Below are 23,936 nucleotides of genomic sequence, written 5' to 3' on the forward strand. Positions count from 1 at the left end.
AACTGCTGTCGTAAACACTATCCTGGGCTAAACAGAATAATTTGCTTGTTTGTATAGACTCGTGAAACAATACTCGTCACATTTAAAGACAGTGTTAATTATGTTATTTTAAGAATGTGGATGGTCGACGAATCCAAAAATTTGAAGAAGATAAATGTACTCGGTGAGACGTGGAACCATCGACATTTTAACCCGGAAGTTGTGGGAATAGCCTGTGTCCACCCTGCACTGGTCGCCAGTCAATCGCAGGGCACATTTAGACGAACGACCATTCACGCTCACATTAATACCTATGGACAATTTAGAGTCGGCAATTAACCTAACGTGCATGTTTTTGGATGTGGTAGGAAACCGGAGTACCCGTAGAAAACCCACGCACGTACGGGGAGAACATGCAAAGTCCACACAGAAATGCCTAACGGAACCCAGGTTCCAGGTCTTCCCGATCTCCTGACTGTGACTGTGTGGCCACCATGCTAACCACTAGACCACCGTGCGGCCCTAATATTTTGCATAATGTTATTAAAATATTATAATATTTTATGAATGGGCCTGCAAACATTACAAAGCAATGAAAAGAGAAAATGTGAAGAGAGAAGAAGTGTGTGTAAAGAGACATTTTGATGTGTGACCAGGTAAGAAACTAAAATGTAGTTAGATTTCCTTCCATGTTGAGGCTTGTTTTTGGTTTCTTGAAGCCTGAAATTGAGGTTTTAGTTTATCAAGTTAACGGTATTGCATTCATTCATTCAAACATTTGACAATATGTGTTGTTCATACATTCATGACAAATTCACATTACATCTGTCAGTGTTTTTATTTGCAAAGAGACAGTCAACTGTGTACTTAATATAACAGGCACATATCACAGCATTGTAACCAGGGGTGCCATTTGGGCGGGGGGAAAGTTAAGACAATTCCAAGGGCCCCTGACTGACAGGGATTGAGATGTGGTGACAGCAGCTGCCCAGTGGGGGGCACAATGTGGGGCAGTGAAAAAAATCCTGAGAGGAATAAATATCTGAGTAGCACCCGTACAGATGTTAGCGTTTCTCTTGAGTGTTTTAGGCAGCGTATATAAGCTTGTCCTGAGAAACAGGAGGATTATTGCAGGCTAGGGAACACAGGAGTGTTACAATTTGTTCGCATATCACAGTAATCACACAAATGGTTTCATTCACTGTATACTTGTGCGTGTACCAATTGTAAACTAACTTCTAGTGAATAGCATGGATGAAGACAACATATATAGTATATATAATTTCTATCATATTTTACAGCCTAAAATAAAACATAGATGGTTAGCTCTGAAAATATTTTTTTCCATCAAATGTTTTCCACACAGCCATTCATGTGTCGGTGTTGTGGGATTCTTGTATAAACTAAGTGGCTACAAAGTGGTGTCACCAGGGGTTTCCAGCGAGGGCCGCATACTGAAAAACCAAAGGATCTAGGGGCCATTTTAAAATGTGTTAACAGGCTGAAATCAATCCAGCATGGATATTTTAATGTGCCGCAGCGGGGGCCACACTTTGGAGACCCCTGGTTTAGACGATGTGTCATCTGTGCGGTTCGGGAAAAAAAACAAAAAAACTACAAAAATACCCCCAAAAATGACACTTTTTTGTTTACTGTTTTCATAAAAACCTACCTCCAAAAAACGGAAAAAAACATCTCTTCACATCAGTCACAGCATGACTAAAAACGCTACAGCGTATACTCTAATTTAAGGCAAATAACAAGAACTGTGCACCTTTAAGAAGACGTACTATAGATCACACATCAGCTGTGAGTGAAAAAAAGGCAGATGAATATGATGCTCTAATATCACACACATACACACACAAAATCTACAAACAATCACCATAATTACAAAATAAAAATAAAGAAATGCATTCTGGAATCAAACTCTGCTGCAATTCACGTACTTCACAACATTGTTTGTTTTGGATGATCTAACACAACGTTGGTGTTCTGAATGTCCGAAAAAGCAACATTTACACAATTTAAAAAATGAAGTAGAAAAAATAAGACATCCTCACTACAATGATAATAAAAAAAAGGATGATGCTCTTTTGGGAGGAGTGTGTAAGGGAGTGTGTGGCGGGAGGAAGATGTCGACGATGACGTGCTAACCTATCCTTATTGCACACTTGAATAAACCCCAGATGAAAGTGTGTGGGGAGATATTGCTCTTAGAGATGTCACAGCATATTTGGCACAGAGATATTAAGATACAGTAAGAGAAAGGGCGGGGGGCACTGATGTTGATCAGTAAAACCACATCCAACTGTGGCACTTGATGCACTTTGAATGTGAGCCCGGGGCGGGCGGAGCTTAAAGATGTGCCCTTCAACAGTCTGCTGACTTGTGGTTGTCTTCGTCCCCTTTGGACAGAGGAGACCTGGCCTCCTTCATTTCCTCACCCTCGTCTCCGCCGATGCTGCCGCTGTCCTGAGCTGGATAGACCACCACGCAGAACTTCTGGCCCAGGTATGTCAGTTTGTCTGGAGAAGGAGAACACACTGCATTTTAACAGACGAGGAGTCACAGAAGTGTGTGATTTTGAAGTCTGTGGCAGGGGGAACGATTCCATCATAACTCCCATATCAAAATGATCAAATCCTGTAACTAAATTGCAGAACAAAAATCGCAAAATGCCACATTCGTGTTTCTTAGTTTGAAGGCTCCTGACCACCGAACTGCACCGTTTTTATTTTTGGAGCAGAGGGGAATACTTTTATTGCGATTTCAACAGCGAAAAGATTAAAATATAAAATGCCACATTTCTGTTTGTCGTCCGTCCATTAGTTAGCAGGCTGCTTCATGATATTAAGACTGTAACATTTTTAATTTTAGGGGACGGGAGGAAGAGTGTTATTGTGACTCAAACTCAAACCCAAAACAAGATGAACCAAATCATGTGATAAGTGCAAAAAATTTGCAAGCTACTTCCTGGCCACAGGTCCATACCATTTTTGATTCTGGGGCAGGAGTGAACAGTTTGAGTGTTACTCTAATAGCAAAAATATATTTTTAAAGTCCTGTAATGAAAGTGCAATTCACAGAATTACTCTATTATATTTGTCATCCATCTGTTTTTTTAGTTAGCAGGCTACTTCCTAATAACAGGTACCATTACAGTATGTATGTACATACAATAATGTAGCATTTTTTATTCTGGGGCAGGAGCTAACAGTTCAATTGTGACTCAAAGAGAAAAAAGATAAGATAAACCTACCAACAAAAGCATCAAAGCACTTGGGCTTGTTGTCCCAGTAGACTCCCAGAAAATAGACAGGAACGCCAGTGAGCATGATGGCCAGGCCGATGCCACACACCACAGGCTCGGAGTAAAGCGAGAAGATGAGCAAGAAGGCCCAGAAGAGGAGATATATCACCGGCCAAATCAGGCTGATCTGGAAGACGCACACAAAAAGATAATTTGAGCAAGATTCATCATAATTTAACAAAATAAAAATAAAATATTGAGATGCACCTTGATTGGCCTATGCATGTTAGGCTGTTTGATTCGAAGGACAATCTGCCCGGCGACAGTAACACCGTAAAAGAGGTAGTTGATGAAGCCTACATAGTTGATGAGGGTGTACATGTCACTGGTGCACAGCATAAGCAGTGTGGACAGGCACTGTGGAAAACGAAAAGACAAAAGAAGATTGCAGGTTTGATGCATTGCAGGGTTAATACGGGTTGTTGGTGCTCGTGGAAACACTCACTGTGAAGAGCAAAGCAGGAATGGGAGTGCAACGTTTAACATGGATCATAGCTAGAAGACTGGGAAGGTGTCCCTCCCTGGCCCCAGCAAAGAACAACCTGCAAGCAGACGTCATTTACAATCATGTTGCGGTCAAATTGAACGCAATCGTCCGAGACTCACCGTGATGACGTGAAGAGGGAACCGTTGACTCCTCCAAAGGTGGACAGAGCGACGGATATGGGCATGATCCAAGCCATCACACCCAGAAGCTTCTCGCCAAACGTCTGGGACAGAATTTGAATCAGCAACCTGCTGTCGAATGAAGCCACCGGAGGGCGACGGAGAGCTTACTCACCACGGCGACGGCGTTGGAGGCCAGCAGCTCCTGAGGACTCATGGCCGTGACGTAGGCGATGTTGGCGAAGACGTACACGAAGGTCACAAGCGGGATGGAGATGAAGATGGCACGAGGGAGGTTACTGGAGAGATGAGAAAGCACACACGGCAATTGAAGGATGGGGAGTTAAGGGATTTAGGAAATTAACCCCTTAAGACATGGGTGTCCAAAGTTTCATACATTTTGTACATTAAAGATGCTAAAACCAAACCAACGGAGGCCCAAATATACTAAGCAATCTGAAGAAAACAGCTTAGCTTTGTATTATAGGTGACAAAGCAAATTAGTGTGGCGTCTACTAAAAAATGTAAATAGTAATGAATTAATTTCACATTTACAATATGCTGCGGGCTAATAAAAAATGTGTGTCCCGAAAATGGCACCCAGTGATGCACCTTGGACACCTGTGCCTGTTTTTTTTAAAACATCTGTTCCTTCAATTGGACTAAAATGGCAACGCGACACAAAAAAACTACACATTTGTTCCTCATGACAAACAATACCCCACTGAAGAATTGATCCCTACATTTATCTTACCATTAACTAATGCAATCCTTTATGCTGAGATTTCAATTTGGACTGCTACTTTCAATGTTTAATATGTATACCTGTCCACCAGATGCCCTTCCTTTTTCTCATTCTAAGCATTCAGCAAAATTCCTCATTGTCTACCATAGAAGCAATATTTAATTAGCCAAAGAAGGTAGGCTAATAACCAACCTAAATATATGAACCATGATGATGAACCATACTTTAAGTATGTTAAAGGCATAACTAATGTTTCGGTTATGTTAAGTAGTGAAGGAATATAGTCTATGGGAGGAATAGTGTCCCATGAAAGACATAGATACTCATCCATATCTCGACAGAATGAAGCAGAATTTAGAGGAAGTGGCACCAAATAGGGCTCAGGAAGGGCAACTTAGCTTAGCAATGTGAACAGGAAGAGTGTCTCCCCAAGGCTTCTGTGATATAAAAGAGTAAGCAGTATTGTTCAAGAAAATCCCTTTTAGGTTATTCTGGTAATCTTTAAAAACAACCGGTCATTCTAATCACTAAGAGATGATTAAACTGTCCCGGGTCCTTACCAAGAGCAACAAACAATAAAGAGGGAAAGCAGCTGTAAAGTAGAGGGTTCAGTATTCGTACAATATAAATCGGTTACTCTATTGTGCATGGTCTGGATGCCGCTGGGCCGCCTCTCCACAGCAGGCTATTAAAACCTGGATGAGTTCCCCTCGTCCCTGGTTTAGAAATCTCACCCTCAACAGGGGAGATTAAGTCAGGCGGAAGGTGCGCATGCTTGATAGAGAAGTGCGGTCTTGTACCCCTGAGGTAACTTGGGTTTACACTTTTACTGTATTCTTCAAGCTACTTAAATGATAAGTGTGTGTCTCTGTTGATGTTTCAGATCTTGTGTATGTAAAAATACAAGGGTGTGTGTGTATGTTATTGTTTTTTAAACCATAAAACCATGAAAAATTGATATGTCTATTTCAGGCTGAATTAGTTTTTAAAAACTGACTTGATTGATAAGGAAAAAAATAATATGAAATATTTTGTAATATTTTTACAGTAGTTTTCGGGAAGATCTTGAATGTGAGTTTTTGTTTTGAATCTGACACTGCAGACAAAAATAATAAATATGAATGTTGTTTCCAATCATTGGTGCATCTCAGGGCAAACACTCTGAAATGTGTTATATGGATATTATTTTGGGGTTTATCAACTAAAAACAGTGGAGTTACGTAAACATACTGGCATTTAATTGGCTTAAAAAACAAATCTAATTGTTATTTGATGCTGAAGCAGTGGAAAACATTTTTTGAATATACAATATTTTCATTTTTGCAGCGCTCACATTCTTTGTCATTAAGGTCAAATGTGTACGTGAAGTTAAGGACATCTTAAGGCAGGGTTGTCCAAACGTTTTCCAGCAAGGGCCACATCGTGAAAAATGAAAGGATGCTAGGGCCACTTTGATATTTTGGAAAGCAACATGTAGATATGCTCTGCACTGTTATGAACTTAAGTATTTGCTTTTTTCCCCCCATTTTTGCTGTTTTTTCTTCTTCTTTTCCTTTCGGCTTTTCCTTTCAGGGGTCGCCACAGCGAATCAATTGCCTCCATCTAACCCTGTCTTCTGCATCCTCTTCTCTCACACCAACTACCTTCATGTTCTCTTTCACTACATCCATAAACCTCCTCTTTGGTCTTCCTCTAAGCCTCCTGCCTGGCAGTTCCAAACTCAGCATCCTTCTACCTATATATTCCCTATCTCTCCTCTGGACATGTCCAAACCATCTCAGTCTGGCCTCTCTGACTTTATCTCCAAAACCTCTAACATGTGCTGTCCCTCTGATGTACTCATTCCTGATCCTATCCTTCCTGGTCACTCCCAGAGAGAACCTCAGCATCTTCATCTCTGCTACCTCCAGCTCTGTCTCCTGTCTTTTCCTCATGGACACTGTCTCTAGACCAAACAACATCGCTGGTCTCACCACAGTTTTGTACACCTTTTGTACACCTGTTTTTTTTCTTCTTAATCTTGATACATTTTCTTTTCTTGTAATATTATGACTTTATTGCCATAATATCATAACTTACACAACCAAATTTTCCCAAAACGTAGTGTGTTTCCCATAATATTACAACTTTGAAAAAATAATGCATTTTTTCTTTAACATTTAAACTCTTTGCTACTAAAATGACATTATTGTTCCTCATAATATTATGAGCTTAGTCTTGTAAAATTGTGACTTTTTTCTCTTTAGAATCCGACTTTTTTCTTTTAATATTTAGACTTTTTTCTCATAACATTATTACTTTTTCCGCAACCTTATTTTCCAAAATGATTTAGTTATTTAACTTTATTTGTTGTTTTGTTTGTTTCTCATCATATTACGACTTGAATAAAAGCGTCTTTTATCTTTGATATTTCAACTTTATGAAATTAAAATGACATCTTCCAAATAACATGCTGATGTAATTACCCTAAAATTACGACCTTTTCTCGTTAAATGACAACTCTTTTCTCTAAATATTTTCACTTCATTCTTGTAGAATTACTGCTGATTTTCCCATTTTTGCTGTTGTTTTTTTCTTTAAAAAAAAAAAAGACCCCTGGGCTGCATTTTGGACACCCCTATCATAACGGTTAAAAATGTTCAGGGAGGTGCAATGATGGGTTCTCATGTTATTAAACAGCAGAAAGCCGAGGGAATTAGGAGATAAAGCACTCTGAAAGCTGGACTGTGGGAAAGGGGTCTTACACATAGGGGTCCACCAGCTCCTCTGTGACATAGTTGAGGAAGTTCCACCCCCCGTAGGCGAAGGAGCCTTGTAGGAAGGCTAAGGCGATCAATCCCACATCGTAGTCCTGGAAGGGCTCGAAAGCATTGGCCGGCTCCAGCCAATAGTAGTCCCCTGCAGGTGAAAGATCATATATGAAAGATGTTAACATACCACTTTATCTTTTTTACACTATTATTTATTCTGTTCTATGTTGTACATTGTTTTGATATTTTTAATATTTTACATACATGTTTGCACCAAGAAGGAGCTGCTTTAAATCTCACTGTACAAGTGGTTCGTGACAATAAAAGGCATTCTATTCTATTCTATTCTATTGTAAGGTCATTTCCCTTCATTTGAAATATACAAGACTGTACGTCAGGGGTCACCAACGTTTTTCCTAGTGAGAGCTACTTTTACAAAATGAAAATGGCCAAGAGCTACTCATTTTTGTAACATTTATTTTCAGAGCTTATTTTAAACCCAAACAAAGCGAATATGCTTGTTTTACCAGAACATGAACAAAATGCTGGTGTCCACAACTCGCATTTTGTATTTCAGAATGCATTTCTTTCTACTGTTCTTTCATTATTAACTGAAAACCTGAATGAAAAGCAGGCTTGCAGGCACCTCGTGTGGTCATGGGGGGCTACCTGGTGCCCGCGGGCACCACGTTGGTGACCCCTGCTGTACGTCTTCTCATGCACTCTCACACTCTAAAGTAAATTCTCACCTTGTTGTCTCAGGGGCCTCATCCTACATGGGGCCCCTATAATAACTGGCCCTCAGCCATGTTGTGACTGCTAAAGCCACAAAGCATGCTTATATTAGCACTGGAGGGGCCTCAAAAAAACCCACTGACCCCTGTGGCGCTCCCTGTGGGGCTGTGTCCCCGGTGACCTGGAGTGCATGCTGTAGTGTCAAAACTCACCCTTGCAGATCTGCACGATGCCCATGATGATGATGAGGCCCAGAGCGAGCAGCTTGCCCGCTGTGAATATGTCCTGCACCCTCGTCGCCCACCTTACGCTGGAGCAGTTCACCCATGTCAACAGCACTGAAGACACAGAAAGACCAAATGCATAACCTGCATGAGATCATCAACATGGGAGACAGAGTTCATGTTGTCATGGGATCACAGTTGGTCTAAGATCAGAGGGTGGAAGGCGATTAAAAGCTGTACATTTGACGACATGTGACGCGTCTGTGGCTTTGCTCAAGAGCTCTGAACTTTGCTTTCACCGTCTCCGTACAAAAAAAAGATGATCAATAAAAAAAGGCCAGCGGGTTCAGGCCAATAGGAAAACATAAAAAAATGGCAATGCCTAAAGATGCAGTTTTGAGTGAATGCATCTCAACCAGCAGTCGCCAAGTTGTTTCTGCAACCGCAGCAGAGATGTCACGGGAACCTTTTTTAATGTCAATACTTGTGTCAGTGTCAATACATATTTTATTTATTTTCAGTGCCGAAACTTAATGACAGTGTTGTGGTGCCGTAGTCCCCTTGGAGTCGGTAAGACGAGTAAACAACATCAAGTATTCCGCTTGTGCGAGCGGAACATGCTGAGCTGACTATTGACAAAGCAGCAGCAACGCACACACTGACAAGCCTGTGAATGTGCATGTGTAAGTCCTGGTAATGCTGCAATTAATGCCTCTAGTCAAGGCGGCGGCTGAAGCAGCTTTATCTACCTCTACATGCATAATGAAATGTTGCTACTCAGCTGTTGTGTGGTGTGAAAACGCATGCGTATCATCAGTGCTATTAATGCTGGATGACAAGTTTGCTCCTTGCCGCTATTACAACTTTGGTTCTGCTCCTGTCTTGTGCCATACCTTCATCTTGGTTCGAACATCACTCCCTCACTCTATTGTGCTTTTTCAAACATTCATTGATTAATTAATGATCACAGATTCACAGTTGACTACGGCCTACAATTAGTCAGAAGATATGCATATTTAAGCAAAGTGTATGTATTTTTTTGCCCAAATTAAGCATTTTCAAACATAAAATTGGCTAAATTAAGTAAACTATAAATACCGTATAAGACATTAAGACCACCAACTTGTGAATGTAGTATTTTTTATTGGTCACTAGGTGTCAGTATTTACTGTTACTGTTACTGTACTGTTGCGGCCATAGCCCACAACAAGCTATGGGATTACTGTATACTTGTTAATAAAAGACCATGTGGTTAAGGAGAGCTATGTTTTCATTTCTACTTTCTCATGCACTCCAAATTATTATTAAAATTAAAAAATTCCCATCCTTGACGAATGGCAACACAACTATAAAAGGTCTCTTAAAATATAAAATATTTTGCTGAAACAATGTTAAATTTTTAATTTTTTTTTGCATTTTCACCAGTGGGCCGCACGGTGGTCTAGTGGTTAGCACGTTGCCCAATACAGGAACAGCCTGGAGATCAGGAAGACTTGGGTTCGATTCTCCCCTGGGCATTTCTGTGTGGAGTTTGCATGTTCTCCCCGTGTGCGTGTGGGTTTTCTCCGGGCACTCCGGCTTCCTCCCACATTCCCAAAAACATGCAGGTGAGGTTAATTGGCAACTCTAAATTGTCCATAGGTATGAATGTGAGTGTGAATGGTTGTTTGTCTATATGTGCCCTGCGATTGGCTGGCGACCAGTCCAGGGTGTACCCCGCCTGTCGCCCGAAGTCAGCTGGGATAGGCTCCAGCATGCCCCCGCGACCCTAGTGAGGATGAAGCGGTATAGAAAATGGATGGATGGATGAATTTTCACCAGTACTAGTCGTGGGAAAAACCATTTGGCGCCCATCTGCAGAACTGCGATACCTGAAGTGTGGAGCTCGATGCTAATCTTCCATGCAACGCACTACACTCGACCCTTACGGAGGACTTGAGTTGTTTGTGTAACTCAAATGACTTTCTTCTAGCCTTATTTTGAAGGTTTGCTTGGGCAAACACCCAGACAATGCATGCACTCATCCCCGTGTGTCTCGCGGACTGTCTGATGTGCTCTTACAGTATTTGTCCAGTGTGTGTTAAGTTTGTAGAGGAATTTGGATCGACTGCTGTTGTTGTCAGTGCGAGCACTCGGTAATAGAAAACAGGAAAAGGATGAGCCAGCCTTTACGAACTAATGTTCTCATTCCTTTTGGGTTTTTTATGGCCTTTTGTTAGGTTCTGTTATGTTTTTGTCTTTGGTATTGTGCTTTTACTTTGTGATCTGTTTTTGTGCTTCCTCTTAGACTCCATGACTTCCTGGGGGTGGGGGCGGGGGGCATGCCGCAAGGCATACCTGAGGCCATTCTGCAATTTGGGGTACATAGGCTACAGGAGGAAGACGTTGGCTTGTTCTTCTTCGTCTGCATGCTGCTTGAGAGAATTGAAAGTAACGCCCACCCACGACTACCGGTTTCCAGCAGCGAGTCGGCTTTTGTCTTTCGGCCTTCTCACACGTTTTTGTTTTTTGGAGCTAAAGAATTGTCAGAAGCATGTGACTCACAGAGGCAGACGGCAGCCAGCAGGCGCAGGCCAATCTCAGGCGGGAAGCAGGTGGGGAAGAGGGGCTGAAGGACGTAGTTGGAGAACGTCAGGGCGATCACAGCCTGGTTGGTCGGGTAGATGACCAGCACGGCGATCCACAGACGTAGGAACCTGAATGGTGACAGACAACAATAGGATAAAGATGACCTATTCTGTTCACTTAAATAAGAACCACTGCAAGGGTTTCCATCCATTTTCTACACCGCTTGTCCGCTGCAAAAGTTTAACTGAGGCTTAAAGAGGGATCATCTCATTGGAATGTGTGTGTTTGAAGTGAAAAAATAGTTCGACATGCACACGCCAACTATAGAGGCTTGTAGAGTGTGCCGCTATAGATTAAATAGCCCACCCCCTCATTCGTCTGACATAACAAATAGTCTTTGTTGTTCCTTTTCCCGTTACTCTTGGACAAAAGGTGCCGACTAGACACAAACAAACATGGTATATTTATCCAAGATGGAGGGCACAGGGAAGCCCCACACTTCAAGCTGCGCGGTTTCTGTATGTATATTGGTTAGTGACAAGAACAAACAATCTTTGTTTTGTCTGCTGGAATTCCTCTCCCAGAATACATCCTGATTGCAGGTATCTTTGTGATATTTGTTGGAAGAAAAAAACAAAGCGTGTTTATAGTCTGCTAGTACAGTACACTGTGTTAAAAGCTTAACAATACTGTTTACTGGGAAGTTGCACCGTTCCCAAGCACTGAACGGTAACCATCACCTTGAATGAATAAACCTGCCTGTGGGTCCATATCTCTGATCTGCATCCAGCCTTAAATCCTAGTCTTATTAACTTTAATACTGTATTCATGATTCAGGCCCCCTGTGAAGTAATAACCATGTCAGGAGATTTGACAATGCTTTATTAAAGAAAAATGCTGAGTCAGGTCATAAAAAGGCCCCATCGGTAAAAAAAACCAAAAAAACTCTTCCCCTTTTCCCCAGACTTCCCATCTGGCTGTCCAGTGCAGCACAGAGGATCTTTGACTCTTTTTTTTTTGCAGTACTGTATGGCCTTAAAACCAACAGAGCACCCCTGTCATTGTGAGGATCTTTGACTCGTGTTTTTGCGGTGTGTCCTTAAAAACAACAGAGCTGTCTTGTCATATAGAGAAGCGGTCCACGATCCCGTACCAGTCTGTGGGTGGGGCCAAACCAGGTCGCTGAGAACTTTTAGTAGCAATTATAAGGGGACTGCTGATATAGAGGATTTTTGAACGGCGTTTTCGCAGTGCAGTCATCCCTCACCACATTGCTCCCTCACTCTACTGCGGTTATTAAAAAATAAATACATTAACTAATTATTGCTGTTTTGTGGTTGATTATGACCTCTTATTAGTAAAAAAAAATATATTAAAAGACAAGTCATATCTGGTCAGGTGTCAGTAATGTTACTATTGCCTTGCTTGCAGCCATGGGTGCAGAGTTCGACATGGCGTAGTGAAAAAAAGTTCTCATCCTGTTTTGTGTGGAAGTGGTACATTTTTGGCTTCTTACTTTGTCCTTCTTCGCCAATCAGTTTCAAACCCTTTCTTAAGTTTAGAAAAAAATAAATTGGAGGCTAACTAGTTAGGTTGGTAGTTTGCTATGCGTAAAGCGGTGGGCGTCTCTTGTGTGCAGAGATATGCCAGATTCATGTCAGCCTGGCTGTCCTGTTTATCAATCTAGTGACAAATATCATAATCAAGATGGATGACAGGGTGACATCGACATTTTTTTTTTTTAATGCCATGCAATGGACCCACATTACGTTGTGCATACTACAACAAGGAACTTTCCCAATGCTAACGTGTGAGTTATTAGGCCTTATTATTGCTTAGCATGTCTACTATATTAGGTAGGGGTGTCACGAGACAAGACGTTTCTATGAGAATGAGACGAGTCGAAATTTTAACATTACTTAAAAAAAATGTGCAATGAATAATAAAAAAATATATGACAATATATTGCAATCTACTAATATAATTTATACTACGATACACACTTCTGTACTCTGTGTGTATGCTAGCAGCCCCGCCTCCACCCACCAAGACAAAGAGACTGTATGACAGATAAAAGGGCTCATTCCATTCATGCCATTGTACTAACGTGCCAAGGTACTGAAACCAATGCACAGAGTGAACTCTCTTCCTGCCTGTTTGGAGGCGAGAGACGAGGAAAACAGACACACATGCACATGGCAATATATCAAATTGTAATGTGGTTAAGTAAGACTTAGTCACCAACAACGTCAGGCGTCATCGTAAAACGCTTGTTTATATTAACAAGCGGTAAAACACAACACGATGCAAACACACTCATAAGGCCTGAGTCTCTCACACAGACACACACACACACACACACACACACACAGCCACACAAGCACGCTCTTCTAAACTGAGCTAACCCAGCTAGCTTCCATTCATGCACCATAAGAGGAGTTTTTCCGCCATCTTTCACTGGTGTTTCAGGCTTCTGTATCAACATGTTTACTTCAGGACAAGGATTAGTCTTTGTGATGGCATTCCGCCATGAGCTGTCCGCCGGAGAAATACTTTCCCACACAAATGTTCCTTCTACACACGATGACAGCATTTCATTCACACTGTCAATTTCTACAAAGTTTAACAGTAGATTTCGTTTTTATCGGCCATTTCCACGATTCTGTCCACGATTCCGTTAACGTGGAAATCATAGAGCCCTACTGTTTGGTGACGTAAAAGGTTTTAACAAATAGCAGAGCGATATTGACGTTATATTCACAATAAGAAAAATAGAAAACCTGGTGCTTAGTTTGCTGAAACTGTGGCACCCGGAACCATTTAGTTGAATAGTCGTGGTGTAGTGTTTACTTACCCAGCCAAGCCTCCAAAGATGTCCTTCACATAGGAGTAGTCTCCTCCCGACTTGGGGATGGTGACGCCCAGCTCGGCGTAGCACAGTGCCCCGATGGCGGTGATGATGCCTGTGATGATCCACACGACCAGTGCCACGCCCACGGAGCTGGCGTTCTCCATCACTCCCTTTGGACTGACAAAAATCCCAGAGCCGATAATATTACCTAGGCAAAAAAAGAAGTTCATTTTAGAATTCTACGTTTCACGTTAAACATACAAATAAGTCTCGGTTTTTGTACAGAAATTATTGCCTAAAATATATCTCGGTTTTCGTACGGCCAAACAGTGAGCAGTGCCCGCGTATCATTCTGTGGAATTGAGAGCCCAAGATTCTGGCCAGGGAATCCTTAAACCATCATTATTATTTGTGCGTGTGGTTTATTCGTTCATAGAATGCACACAGAACGACAAACAGCTCATTTGTCTCCTTTCTTCCTCCTAATAACCACTGTGCGCCCTGCTCAGACGAGGCGTTCAAGCGCACTGCGTATTTCTGCGTAGTGACAGACAGTCTGTGTTTTTTCATTGAGTATGGCTGCAAAATAACCCACCATGATGCGGAAGAAAGTTGCAAGTGCCAGGACTTTGATTTTAAAAAGTGAGAAACACTATTGCATTCAAAAAAGAGCTTGTAGCAAAGTACAAAGGTAGCGTCTGTTACAAAAGAATTGTAATGTAAAGGTTCCTAGTCAACACAGGTTGCAGGGGGAATGGTTTAAGGGATACACATTACAGAAAGCGAGTGGGGCCGGTGCTGCTGAAGTTGACGAGAAAGTTCAAGTGAGCAAGTGTGCAGCTTTAACCGTCAGTGACGTGCCGTCGGGAGGCTCTGCCTCACCTGTCATGATGAAAAATACAAAAACTAATAATAATATCAAATAAATATGAATATTTGTCAATTGAACGGTATTATAAATGTATTATCTGTATGATTCCTATCTTCAACGACCGCACGTCACTGCTTTAACGCTCTTCTGTCCCTTCCTCACCTCCCGCCATTCTATGTGTTTGCCATGTCTTAAATAAAAGGTAAAAGTGATGTTAAATGCTTTTTCTTCCCTTTTCTTCTCCATTTTACATCATTTATAAGTATGTTGCTTTGTTTTCTGCATGTAAAACTATATATTATGTGTTTTTTGGGTGTCTGGATGGGATTAATTGGATTCACATTTCCTATGGAAAAACATTGTTACGGTTTTCGTCAGACCTTTTTGAGCGCATCTTCTCTCAAAAGAGGAGCAAACGATGCATTTGGTGCGCATAAGCAGGCACTAGGAATACATCCAGTCCTGGTTTGGTCATCACTATTGGCACCCATGACACTTAAGTACATAATGTAGAACGTAATGAATCTAGTGAAACATCTTCGGGCTACAGACAACTCATGTTTGATACAGAACAGCAAACGATAAAACAACAATTTAAAACAAAACAATAGGAGAAAAAAATAGAAAAAGTGAAAGATTGCTTTGACGCTGGTATTGGCACCCTTTAAATCAGTGTGGGAAACAACCCTGTTTTGACTCACTTGTGACAAATCAGAAATAGGCTCACCTGTGTTAAACCGTCAGCTCCCACATGATGTGAATTAGCCAATGAATTATGACCTGAGCGTTTTAAAAGCCACATGCCATTCTCTGTTCCTTTGCCACAATTACAAACGGACAACGGAGCTGTCTCAAGTCCCCAGAAGTGTCATTATTAGCAAACACAGGACCTCTAAAGGATATAAGGCCATCTCCAAGGACCTTGCTATCCCTGTTGGGAATGTTATTAAGAAGTTTCAAAACATGGATTTGTCAAGGACCTCCCTGGACATGGGGGGGAAGAGGAAAATCGATGAGAGAAGTGAAGCAAACTGGGGGAAAAACACCACGTAAGACATCCAAAGACCTGCAAGCTGACCTGGAACAATCCGGGCTAACGGTTTCAACTGGTACGATACGCCGCACACTAAACCAAGGCCTTCACCGAATCGCAGGAATCATGAAATCAGAAGATTACCAAGGTATTTTAAAACAAAATGTGCTACCAAGTATAAGAAAGCTAGGCTTGAAAAGAAGCTTCTAGATGGATCCAAGACACGTTTGGAGGCCTTCATGGCTGCCAAGGGATGTGCAACCAAATGTTGAGGGGTGCCACTATTCATCTGTTTTTGTTAACTTACTTTGGAAATCCATTAGTAAAACTTTGATGATATTAATTTGGTACATTTTCATTTATTTCTGAAATATTGTACAGGTTGTGCAAAAAATGAAAGGGTGCCAATAATGGTGACCACGACTGTATAGTATTAGTTTTAGAACGTCATTAAAAGGTTGATTTTGCATAATAGGGGACCTTTAATGTTATTATATTTTGTTTGTTGTCATATTGGCCATTAGATCCAATCCAATCCACTTGATTTATATAGCACGTTTTAGAAACGGCTTCCAAAGTGCTGCACAAAGTTGTACACAATAATTAATAATACATACACGTACAAATTAATACAATAAAAACTAGCAAATCAAATAAAAACAAAACATTTACATAATAAAATAGCTAAAAACACTAAAATAAGTCAAACCAAATAAACAAAAAAAAACAATAGAAGAAACAGAAGACCACATAACTCATGCTGAGTTAAAAGCCAAAGAATAAAAATACGGTTTTAAGGCAAGACTTAAAGCATTCAACTGGGGGGGCCTTGGGAGCGACTACAGAAAAGGTCCGGTCTCCCTCAGTCTTAAGTCTCTGGCCCTTGGACGTCAACGAGCATGCTGGTGTGGAAATTTGTATGAAATCCGAGATGTAGTGGAGGGCCAGTCCATTCAAAGCCTCAAAAACAAACAATAAAATATTTAAATCAATTCTAACGAACAGGCAGCCAATGCAGGGAGGCAAGAATTGGGTTGATGCTCTCCCTTTTTTTGGTTCCTGTTCAAAGCCATGCTGCAGAGTTCTGGACTAGTTGTAAGTGAGAAAGTGGGACGCATTCCAGTGTAAAGTGCATTACAGTGGTAAAGATGTGACAAAATAAAAGCATGCATTGAGTTTAGATTTTAAAAAAATAGTATATAGTCAGCGGTATAGCCCCTAACGAACTATTGTCATTTACTTTCTAGTCTGACTCATTTCTGTCTTTTGTAATGTCATAATTTAGCATTTTTTTCCCAGTGAAAGCACCTCTTTCATTCTCAGTGGCTTTGTGGGCAGACACGCACAGGAAAAAGATAAATGGTACACCAAACATGAGTGACAGATGTGTGTGGGGTGAGGGGGTGGGGGTTGGGGGGGTTGTCGCCATGGTGATGAGGCAGCTCAGCCATTAGGCCAAATGGTAAGAAGTAATCTGCTGATGCACGAGATTATTATGGAAGAGAGGGGCGGGATTTAAAGATGTGACACCATTAATGAGCATCAGGGTACACAACAGATGAGATATCGGCCCCCGTTGGCTCCGGCACGAGAGGTTAACAAAGTGAAGGCCACAGCTTGGTGGCCCATAAAAGGGGCGTCAAAGGCTGTGTTGAGTCATTACTACCTGCATGATAGGCAGCACAGTACAGTACAAAAGTCAAAGGTATCAACGATATGTGCCTGCACAATGAATGGTCTTTTATAGCAAGAGGTTTTGTGTGCTTGGATGTAAAGCAGGACTGTGACATTGTTCCAGTCATGTTCCAGGAGCCGCATTTTCGGAAAGCTAACCGTGACGGACTTTTTTTACTGCCATACCTTTAAACATTTCCTTCTCCAAATGATAGTCATGAATAACGTAACAAAGTCATAAATTAAGCCAAAGAAATACTATGTTAACGCAGGTCAAAGATACTCGACTGCAGTGGTTACCAACCTTTTTGAGACCAAGATCCCCGGACATGAACCGGTCAACAAAGGGAACCTACTTTTGCTCTTGGTCGAGGTTGGGCTTGTGGCATCGGCTTCATGAGCAAACATGGCTCAGTGTAGTGGACGAGTGATGCAGATTGAGGAGAGAGGGGCTGGTCAAGGCGCTACAACATTCAGCCCTTCACGAGCGCCATCGGCTCAAAGATTTTTTTGGAGATGCACGTCTATGGAGTTATATCTGTGCCTATTTTAAGCCCTATTAACGTGCAATAATTACTGTTGTGTGTGCAGGCAAATCGCTGCATGTGCTCTGTCACTCCCTCCCTCTCTCGGTTGACCTTTTTGCTAGCGCAGGGGGGCTAGGCTGTATTTTTTTATCATGGCAACTGAAAGTTTCTCACGTCCTGGCACCGGTCCCTGCGGCGGGCCCGAACCGGGCCGGTGGTTGGGAACCCCTGCTCTGTATGACAGGAGTATTTTGGTCTTTTTACGAATCTACTGCAAAAGTGCTAGTCCAAAATGTGCTTTACTGTTTTGTGGACTAAAAACAATAGTCGAAGAGCGCTTTGCAACCTACTATAAAAGCACATGCCAAAAATATTTTACATAGCAGCAGTGCTGTACAGTTTTTCGGACCCTAATCTATTGATGTTTTTAGTATTATACTGTAAAAGTCTAATAGTCAAAGATATTGGACTTTGGGCCGCCAGTTGAATCGGGCTGTCCTTGAGTCCAGATGCTTATTGCTGAGGCTCATGTACAGCTGTCATTACAGGTAAAACAGCAATAGACAAACCTCCCTGGCATCTTTATAGCAACTATGACCTTTAGTAAAATGTCTCTTTGGGCTGTGCTTTGCTATCCGTGTCTCCTTGTGTCTTCCTCTTTTTACAAATCAGTGTAGGGTAGGCCCCCTCTTTGGCTGGCTTGTTGTTTCATAAAGGAAGCCGTTTGGTCTCAGATGTGCTCCACAAGCACATTTCTGTTCCTCCTGTCCGACTCTTTGGACGGTAGCCCAAGCTCCACTTCAATCGTCCCACAATCCATCTGTGGCCTTTCAGACAGCGAGGACGATCTGAGGAAGTTGTTTCTAGGATACTCCGTCTTCACTGGTCATTTCCACTTACATCTTAAAAAGGGACATCACTGTGGTTTTAGTGCTTGACTAGAACCAAATGTGGTTCTTTGATGCACGCATTATTTACTCAAAAATGTCCCCAAACAAACAGCTTACGACAGTATCTCCCTAAAGTGAGTCAAGCCCTCACATTTCAGCGAGAAATTTTATTACATCTGCTCAAGGGACAATACTGGCAAAAGTGGTGCAAGATTTATTATCCACTGAAAATGAGTAGCTGGCAACACCAGTGAGCAGAAAGATAATCGTGTCCTGCCTCCAGTCAAGCATGGTGGTGGTAGCGTCACGACCTGGGTCTGCACGAGTGCTGCCGAAGCTGGGGAGTTGCGGTTTATTATGGGGAAAAATGAATTCCAACATGTACTGTTATATTCTGAAGCCAAAACTGGATTTAGCTAGGTGAAAATGCAGCATGGTCCTCAGCCATCCTAGCTCTGATATCGTAAGTCAGGCATTTAATATGCCATGACATGACAGGTAGTGACACATTCCCTCAGTCAAACATCTTGCAATGTGAGTGCAAAAGCACATGAAATCCACTAAATAAAGCTCAGCCGACCAGGCTAGTAAAACAGAATTATCAGGGTAGGGCTTCTGTAATCCCAATTCCGACGTCGACGGGGGCCTTTTCACGGCACAGGGATCAAGGCTGAAGCAAGTCACCTGATCTCACACAGCCCTCGCACGTGACGTGAAAGCCGCGCTGATATGTGGACTCTGGATGGCCATAAAAGCCTCCAAGTGCCCTTACCAGGGAACATGCTTTGAATTTCCCAGCCTTCCCATCTGAAGACTTGGTGGAAAAAGTCACAATAAAGGTTGCCCTTCATCTCCCCTCTATTCCTCCCCCCATCTTCTCCCTCTTTGCAAACCTCCCGGGACTTCCTGTGCACTCTTCTTTCCTCCGGTTTCCGTGGAAACGCATGAATGAATGAGTCATCATCCCCTCCCCCCCTTCCTCCTTCACTCCCATATTCACCTGTCGTGGTCAACATGAAGACCACGCATATAAATGTCATTTGTGGATTCCCTACGGGCTGTGGTCAAAATGCTTTGGAAGACATGTCAGCATATATTTATTACAGATATCCTCAAAGTTGTATAATCATTAGACTTGGGGAGTTTTAAGTCAATCTCACTTTGAGGTGCAATAACAGTGCCACAGTGTGGTGTGTGTGTGAGGAAAATGAAAGCACAACAACAGAGTATAATGTTTTGACACATTTTCACCCTTTTTGTGTGCAGCGGTTCAGGAGTACAAATGTTAGCTTACACCAGGGGTGTCCAAAGTGCAGTATACGGGGCCATTGAGGCCCTTGGCTTGTTTCTTTTTATTGGAGTGTGGTACATTGTAGGTATAAAATTACAAAAGAAAGAAAGAAACCTGAAATGTTGATACTAATTACTAATTATAACACAAAGCTTTGTCATACATTATGTTTTTTTTCCTTTTCTTTTTTTTAATTGAAAAGATATATTGAAAAAAATGGCCCCCTGCATTCAAACGGCGTATTGACAAGAACACAAGACTGAAGACTGGAAAAGAAATTTTTACATGTGGCGCCAAACGACTTCCCCAAGCTAGTCAGAGCTTTTCTTCTTGTCACTACTCCCCCCGCCCCCAGGTGAGACACTGAGATGGACTGCAAAAAGAGTGGAGATGTTATATTTGGGGTCTAGAGATTTTTAAATGTAAACCAACAGGTGGCCCCAAACGACTTCTCCCCCAAGCTAGTCAGAGCTTGTCTTTTTGGCACACACACAAACACACACACACACAATGTCGGTATTAACTGCGTTAACAATAATGGCGTCACAAAAGCTGTTACTGTTTTCCAGTAACGGCCAATCTAATGAATTACTATTACAAAAGGTAAAACAATATAATGTGTTATCATGCACTGATATCAAATGGCTATGTGTGATGAGAACCGATTTGCAAATATAAGAATGTGAAGCTAAATCTAAATTCTTTCATATATTTGAAGGTTTTTCAAAAAAAGTAACACAATAATTACTTTTCGTGGCAACTTTTACATTTGTGAAGGAGTAATTCTGTTACTAAACCAATTATCTTTTTGGGAAAGTAACTTGTAACTTATACCTCATTCATTTTTAAAGGTAATTGGCCCATCCCTGGACACCAGTGAGCTGGAGAGACACAGAGACCCGCTGGAAAAAAGAAGGGTGGTCTTATAGTTTTTTTTTAAATGAGGACACTGGTCATGGTTAACAGGTTGTCCTCCATCAAGTAAAAGTGATTAATAGCTGGGCGTACACAGACAAGGGTGGGACAATACATCAAAATATATCCATCTTTAATCACAAAAGGCCACCAATCTTGCAATGGACACGAGCCAATAAAGTTCCCTATTAAAGACTAGTAGTAGTAACTTACCAACAATGATACCACAGGCGCTCACCAGCCCTATTTCCTTCTTCAGTGCAACTCCTCCTCCTGCAGACTCCTGCTCACCGGCATCCTTGGCAGACGCACCTCGATGTCTCGGACCGTCTGACATGTTTTTGTCTTCTATTTAGTGTTCTTGCTTAAGGCTGTCTTTTGTTGTTGTGTGCGCTCCTTGTCCTTGTGCGCAAAAAAGCGCACGTTGCTGCTGCGCTTATCTGCTCCGAGGAGAGATTGTTGCGCTGTCAGCAACCTGTGACGCGCTGTGTCATAAAGAAGCGGCGCAAAACACCCATACAGCTTGATTGGGGCGGGTGGCGGGGAAATATCCCAAATCCTCCGGTTGGATAATATGGTGGCTCAAGTCCACTGTTGGTGCCAAATGTTCCAAAAACGTACTGCGCGCTTATTGTCTTCCAAGCATCCTCGCAGGCAGAAAACGTGCTTCAAGGCAGCGTCATCAACATCCGCCGTATGTTTTTGTGCGAGCAGTGTAAGTGTGAGTGGGCTAAATATACATGTTGTGTACACTAGCACCGCCCATCTCCACCTCCTTTGCTCCTAAGCTTGTTTTTCCTCCTTGCATGACCCTCCCCGTTTTCATCAGCTGTTCAGTCACTCTCTTCATGTGACTCTTTTATCTGGCTATTATTAATTAATCAAAATTGCTATTACCGTTCAAAATGTAGCCTCATTGAGAATGTAGCATCACTCCCCATGATGAGCTAGAAATGAGCAACATAATCACACGCTTTTGATGAACTTGATCATCTGAATATGACAGAACAGAATGATTTGATTGTTATTCATGTTATTCATCCTTTTTCTGGCAAGGAACCATATTTGGTAGCTAAAGCAGGTGTCAAAAATGAATCCTGCGTGCCTCACTATGAATGAAAAAAAATCATGTAAATAAAAAAAAAATATTGACGGTAAAATAAATAATAATGAAAATGAAAAATACAATGAAAAAAATAAAACACAATTTTTTAATTCTAATAATATGTATCTAAAAATATTTTTTCACAGTTTTCATGTGAAGTATAAATCAATAAAACATACAATTAATCAAATAATTAAATATTAACACCTTTATCAACCATTTGAGGCCCCTTAAAATGAAGTGTGACTCTTTTACCCTCACCTCCCCAAATGGTCCTCATAAAAGTGTCACAAAAATGTAAGTTGCATGTTAATAAAGTCCATCCATCCATCTTCTATGCCGCTAATCCTCACTAGGGTCACCAGTATGCTGGAGTCTATCCCAGCTGACTTCGGGCGAGAGGCGGGCTACACCCTGGACTGGTCGATGTTCATAAATTTAAAAAGTTAATTTATTTCAGTAGTCCAAATTTAAAAATTGCAACATATTATATAGGTTCACTACACACAGAGGGAAATATTTCAAAAATGTCAATTTCGTAATAATTTTAACCATTATATAATTCAATAATTGTTGCCTCTCATAAAAGTAACAAAGAATGACAGAAAAAACTAGGGATGTCAAATGATGAAACATTTTAATGTCATTTGAACAAACACAGTTCATGTAATGAATTAATCCATTTCCCACTATGTGTGAAATATGACCATTTTTGCTGTATTTTATGAACAGAAAGGTAAATGACAGGACACAATTATACATATTTGTATGTATTAACAGTTCCAAATAAAGTGAAAAGTTAAATCAAGCTTAAAGATAGCACACATGTCTGAAAATGTGTTTGCCTCATGCATTTGAACATTTCAATCACACTTTAATGAGCCATGAGAGCCATGTTCAGGGACACCACGTAACTTCGTACTTTGTACTTCTACAGTAAGAGTTAGTGACAGATACGGTTTTTCTGTTTATTTAGACCACACATCAACGAAAAGATGTTATTTGTGGAGTGTCAATGAATGCGCCTCGCTGGTGTCTAGTGAAAATGAGGAAGTGTCGTTCCCAGGACTGGCGGACTAGAGATGTGTTAGTGAGTTGAGGATACATATATGATGTTGGAATAGCACTGCTGTTGATGTGTGCAGGTCAGAATAAAGGTATCAAAGCGCGGCAGACTCTGTGTGATTCTGTGGTGACGCAATTGAGGCTCTGTCTGCCGTCATAACAGAGACGTGTGGCTTGACATGATGCGCATGAGTTACTGACAATACAAATTTTAACATAATTAATTAAATATTGCTGTTATTTTTGACAGCACTAACAAAACCTACCAAATCCTAAACTGCCTGGTTGTCCATCCATCCATTTTCTAAGTTGCTTATCCTCACTCGGATCGCAGGTATGCTGGAGCCTATCCCAGCTGACTCCGGGGCGGGGTACACCCTGGACTGGTCGCCAGTCAATCGCAGGTCACATACAGACAAAAAACTATTCCTATGGACAATTCAGAGTTGCCAGTTTTTGGAATGTGGGAGGAAACCGGAGAAAACCCACGCACACACAGGGAGAACATGCAAACTCCACACAGAAATGCCCAACGGAGATTCAAACCCAGATCTTCTGACTGTGTGGCCAACATGCTAACCACTAGGCCACCGTGCGGCCATGCCTGGTTCTAATCTAATCAGAAGAAGGTACAAAAATGAGGGAAAATTCCCTATTGGGACAAAACTGTCGAATTTGTCATTGAGCTGTGAGTAAAAACCACAGATGTCCAGTGCATTTTGTTTTATTAGCATCACCTGAGAGACCTTGGTGCTTCCTGTTGATGGCCTACATGAACAAAAGACTCCATATTA

The 23,936-nt window shown here is 41.5% G+C and overlaps 1 protein-coding gene across 2 annotated transcripts; it reads right to left on the reverse strand.

The window, feature by feature from the left end:
- Nucleotides 1–785: 785 nt before the first annotated feature.
- On the reverse strand, nt 786–21,689 carry slc7a8a (solute carrier family 7 member 8a). 2 transcript variants are annotated; one of them, XM_054753083.1, is made up of 11 exons: nt 21,186–21,689; nt 13,775–13,979; nt 10,897–11,048; nt 8,341–8,466; nt 7,388–7,541; nt 4,074–4,197; nt 3,899–4,002; nt 3,738–3,834; nt 3,500–3,649; nt 3,242–3,419; nt 787–2,507 (listed from the first exon to the last, which is right to left on the reverse strand). In XM_054753083.1, the coding sequence occupies exons 1-11, from the start codon at nt 21,307–21,309 to the stop codon at nt 2,353–2,355; spliced, it is 1,569 nt and encodes a 522-aa protein (XP_054609058.1). In that variant the 5' UTR covers nt 21,310–21,689; the 3' UTR covers nt 787–2,352. The 2 variants fall into 2 exon arrangements, with proteins under 2 accessions (XP_054609059.1, XP_054609058.1); XM_054753084.1 differs by lacking the exons at nt 7,388–7,541; nt 10,897–11,048; nt 13,775–13,979; nt 21,186–21,689 and having other exon boundaries at nt 786–2,507; nt 8,341–8,456.
- Between the last annotated feature and the right edge of the window lie 2,247 nt (nt 21,690–23,936).

Source organism: Dunckerocampus dactyliophorus, chromosome 15, assembly GCF_027744805.1.
Source record: "Dunckerocampus dactyliophorus isolate RoL2022-P2 chromosome 15, RoL_Ddac_1.1, whole genome shotgun sequence".
In the NCBI taxonomy this organism is placed as follows: Eukaryota; Metazoa; Chordata; class Actinopteri; order Syngnathiformes; family Syngnathidae; genus Dunckerocampus; species Dunckerocampus dactyliophorus.

Bases quoted from the DNA above. Each gene is read 5' to 3' on its own strand.
- slc7a8a (XM_054753083.1), bottom strand. From the start codon at position 21,309: ATGTCAGACGGTCCGAGACATCGAGGTGCGTCTGCCAAGGATGCCGGT. The intron at 13,980-21,185 runs GTAAGTTACTAC...TTTTTTGCCTAG, and splicing joins CGCCTGTGGTATCATTGTTG to GTAATATTATCGGCTCTGGG. The intron at 8,467-10,896 runs GTGAGTCACATG...CTGTGTCTTCAG, and splicing joins GCTGGCTGCCGTCTGCCTCT to TGCTGTTGACATGGGTGAAC.